Here is a 3,770-nt window from a genome sequence, read left to right as displayed (position 1 = left end):
GTTTGTTCTTTTATGCTTGATTGGCTGAGGTCAATTGCTTTTATTTTCCTTAAACATAAAAGAATGGTTCGTGCATTGTGATTATATGTTTCATGCCCAATTAGTCTATTCCTATTGGAAGTGATAAACCAAAAGGTGCCTCTTGATATTTCATAACAGTTTGTGTCTTTTGTTTTTCCATAACTATTTGTGTCTATTGTCATTCCATAACATTTGTGTCTTTGAGTCTTCCATATTCTAGAATTTTTTGTTATGAAACAAAGAGTCATGACAATAATGACAGCTCTTGGAACTTCATCCTATAAAAGGAGATAGATGTATGATGTGAAAGTGTGTGAGAGAAAAAGTTCTAGTGAGCTCTCAAGGTAGTAACCTAATCTCTTTGTTTCTGAATTTGAAGTACTCTAATAAAATTTTCATTTCTCTTTTCTTGTGAGTACTTTGTTGAATTTTAAGTCAAGGCTTTGTAAAGCCAACAATTTCCTTATTGAATTTTGATTAATAACTAGATGTCTGTTGTTGGATTGTATCTTTGATCACTGAGATACTTTTTATAATTGAATATTCTTAGTTTACATTGTCTATAAAAGTCCCTTTATCATTATTGCGTGATGAGTGATGACAACCAAATGTGAAATGGAAAAGTAAAATTGGAAAACTGGGAAAGAAAAAACTGCAAGAAGCGGTAATTATCATCATCAGTCCAAAAAAAAACCCTGCATATATAGTCAGCGTGGAAAGTTGGAAACAACTTACATGAATGGATTGACAGCAATACCTCATTTATCAATGATCGGTCCCCAGAACTTGGGAGTTTATTCGTGTTCCCCACAAAGGACAATAGCCACTCAGACATAGCAGTTAGCCGTATAGCAAAAGTCCAGTTTAAATAATAATTTGGCTACAGCTAATGAAAGCCAAATTAACTGATGATACGTCAAACTCTATAAGACTTTAGTAATCGTTAGTCATCAATCACCAGCATCAATCCAGAACACCCCTGCATAAAATCCGAATGGAAACAACTTAGTAATCGTTAGTCATCAATCACAAGCATCAATCCAGAACACTCGTGCATAGAATCCGAATGGAAACAACTTAGAAGATAGGTCTTACTTGATATTTGGTTGGCAGAACTTTGGAGTTCATTCTTATCCATTAAGAACAATAGCTAGCCACACATGGAGCTATACATGGACTAGGGTGGCTTAAAAAAATATTAGTATATTAATGGGTACTAGTTTTAGCAATTTAGTTCAATAAAATTACACATTGCCTCCCTTAACAATGTCATCAATTTTTTTAAGAGTGATGTTATAGTTACAAACGTTTTTACAAATTATTAAGGTAACAAATTCTTATTGATTCGCACATTTGTATCACTTTTTACTTATTAATAACTACTCATCACATTAGCAATTTATAAAATTTTTGTAGTTTTCATTTTAGCACTTTCCACATTTTAAAGGCCATGAAAATTAATAGATTAAATCTAAAACAAAATATACAAGCCCAAAAAAATTTAGTCCCACAAAAAAATTAACAATAATAAAGCTAAAAAAAAAAATTAAGTCCAATCAATCTATTTTACCCCAAACAATCAGCTTGGCCATTTAAAAAATTTTAAACAAAAATTGGAAACAACTTAGAAGATAGGTCTTACTTGAAATTTGGTTGGCAGAACTTTGGAGTTCATTCTTATCCATTAAGAACAATAGCCACACATGGAGCTATACATGGACTAGGGTGGCTTAAAAAAATATTAGTATATTAATAGGTACTAATTTTAGCAATTTAGTTCAATAAAATTGCACATTGACCCCCTTAACACGTCTGATTCAAGTGTCTACTTTAACTTGCCCAGCACGATGGGAAAAAGGGGTCCCATTCCAACCCAAGATACACTTCACAATGGGGATGCTAATCTCCTATAAATAGGGTAAATGTGTGTTTTCTTTCTCATCAATTATCAATCACATAGAGCCATTAACAAAGAACTCTCTTGGGTTTGTAAAACAATGGCTTTAATACATGGAAAAAAACTTACCATAGTCTTCTTGTTGATTTTGCAGACTTCCACATATCAAGCCATGTGCCGCACGTTACTTGAAGATTCCATTGTTGGGAGACATCAACAATGGATGGCTAAGTATGGACGCAACTACGAAGATGATGCTGAGAAGGTAAAGCGTTTCAAGATATTCAAGGACAATGTTGAATACATAGACAAAGTCAACAGTGAAGGGAATCGCACTTACAAGTTAAGCGTCAATGAATTTGCAGACTTAACAACTGAAGAATTCATTGCTACTCGTACTGGATACAAGATTTCCTCCCAGCCCAGTTCACCCAAAACCTCATTCAGATATGAAAACCTGACTGAAATTCCAACAACTATGGATTGGAGAGAAAAAGGAGCTGTTACCCCCATCAAAAACCAAGAACAGTGTGGTAAGAGAATAATAACGTTGTATGAAACTAAAACCTAGTTTAGCCTTATTCGCTGCATTTATTTTTGTCCTAACAAGATTTCTGTTATGATTGATTCCTATGTAGGATCTTGCTGGGCCTTTTCGGCTGTGGCAGCAGTAGAGGGGGTCACCCAGATCAAAAATGGCAACAAAATCTCCCTTTCCGAGCAACAACTAGTAGACTGTGTGGAAAGCAATAATGGCTGCAATAAAGGTTCCATTGATTATGCCTTTGCATATATAATACAGAACAAAGGACTAGCCACTGAGGAAAACTACCCATATCAGGCTATGGATGGAACTTGTGACCAGCAAATGGCATCTAATGTTGTAGCTCAGATAAGTTCATACGAAGACGTACCTTACAATAGTGAGGAGGCATTACTACAAGCAGTGGCCAACCACCCAGTTTCAGTTGCCATAGAAGCTTATGGTCGTGACTTTCAGTCCTATTCCAGTGGAGTTTTCACAGGAGAATGCGGGACCAATTTAGACCATGCCGTTACTGTAATCGGGTATGGAATGAGTGATGATGGTACCAAGTACTGGTTAATCAAGAATTCATGGGGCACCACCTGGGGTGAGAGTGGCTACATGAGGATTCAGAGAGATACTGAAGCACCAGAAGGTGTTTGTGGCATTGCCATGAGACCTTCCTATCCGGTGGCTTAGGTACCCCAACGGTGACAGATCAAGTCACCTATAAGTATTGCTCCTTCTTTCACTATATGTATGTTAAATTTATTATAGCATACAAAAAACCTATTTTGCTACTTGTATCATCGAAATTGGAACCAAGTAATAAATAAGCTAGCCTAGTTGCTACGTTTCCCATAAATATATAGCATGAAGCAAACCGCAGGAATGATAATAAAATCTTTCCATCAAAATCCGCATATTATGATGAACTAAATAATTCTAATAAATATTACTGTTTACTAAAAAAAAAAAAAAAATACTAACGAGTGCCTTTAAGGAACTGGTTAATAATCCATATAAAGAAAGTTTTTATGAAAAAAAAAAAAAAAAAAAAAAAAAAGGTAATTAATATTTTGACAACTTTTTTCATTTCCCATAAAAGTGGTATCAAAACTTTCCTAAAGTGGATTATTAATGAGTGCCCTAAGGGCACTCATTAGCAAAACTCAAAGAAAAAAAATCTAAAATGGGAATGATAACAATGAGATCTCAAACCAACATTTTAAACAAAGAAACATTATAACAACATTACAACCAGTAATTTAGTTTTCTTCTAATAACTTTGAGTCTAGTCATAAACCTATTCTCAGTAGATTATAG

General features: G+C 34.5%; 1 protein-coding gene across 1 annotated transcript; it reads left to right on the top strand.

Annotated features, from left to right (window-relative positions):
- Window positions 1-1,956: 1,956 nt before the first annotated feature.
- On the top strand, window positions 1,957-3,309 carry LOC115983708 (zingipain-2-like). The gene is made up of 2 exons (XM_031106447.1): window positions 1,957-2,451; window positions 2,557-3,309. Exons 1-2 carry the CDS (start codon window positions 2,019-2,021, stop codon window positions 3,141-3,143), a joined length of 1,020 nt encoding a protein of 339 aa, XP_030962307.1. The 5' UTR covers window positions 1,957-2,018; the 3' UTR covers window positions 3,144-3,309.
- Window positions 3,310-3,770: the final 461 nt, after the last annotated feature.

Source organism: Quercus lobata, chromosome 4, assembly GCF_001633185.2.
Source record: "Quercus lobata isolate SW786 chromosome 4, ValleyOak3.0 Primary Assembly, whole genome shotgun sequence".
NCBI classification, from domain to species: Eukaryota; Viridiplantae; Streptophyta; class Magnoliopsida; order Fagales; family Fagaceae; genus Quercus; species Quercus lobata.
Note: the sequence above shows the minus strand (reverse complement) of the source record. Positions and strands in the feature narration are given on the sequence as shown.

Coding starts and splice junctions, on each gene's coding strand:
- LOC115983708 (XM_031106447.1), top strand. CDS start 2,019: ATGGCTTTAATACATGGAAAAAAACTTACCATAGTCTTCTTGTTGATT. Junction 2,452..2,556: donor CAAAAACCAAGAACAGTGTG/GTAAGAGAATAA, acceptor ATTCCTATGTAG/GATCTTGCTGGGCCTTTTCG.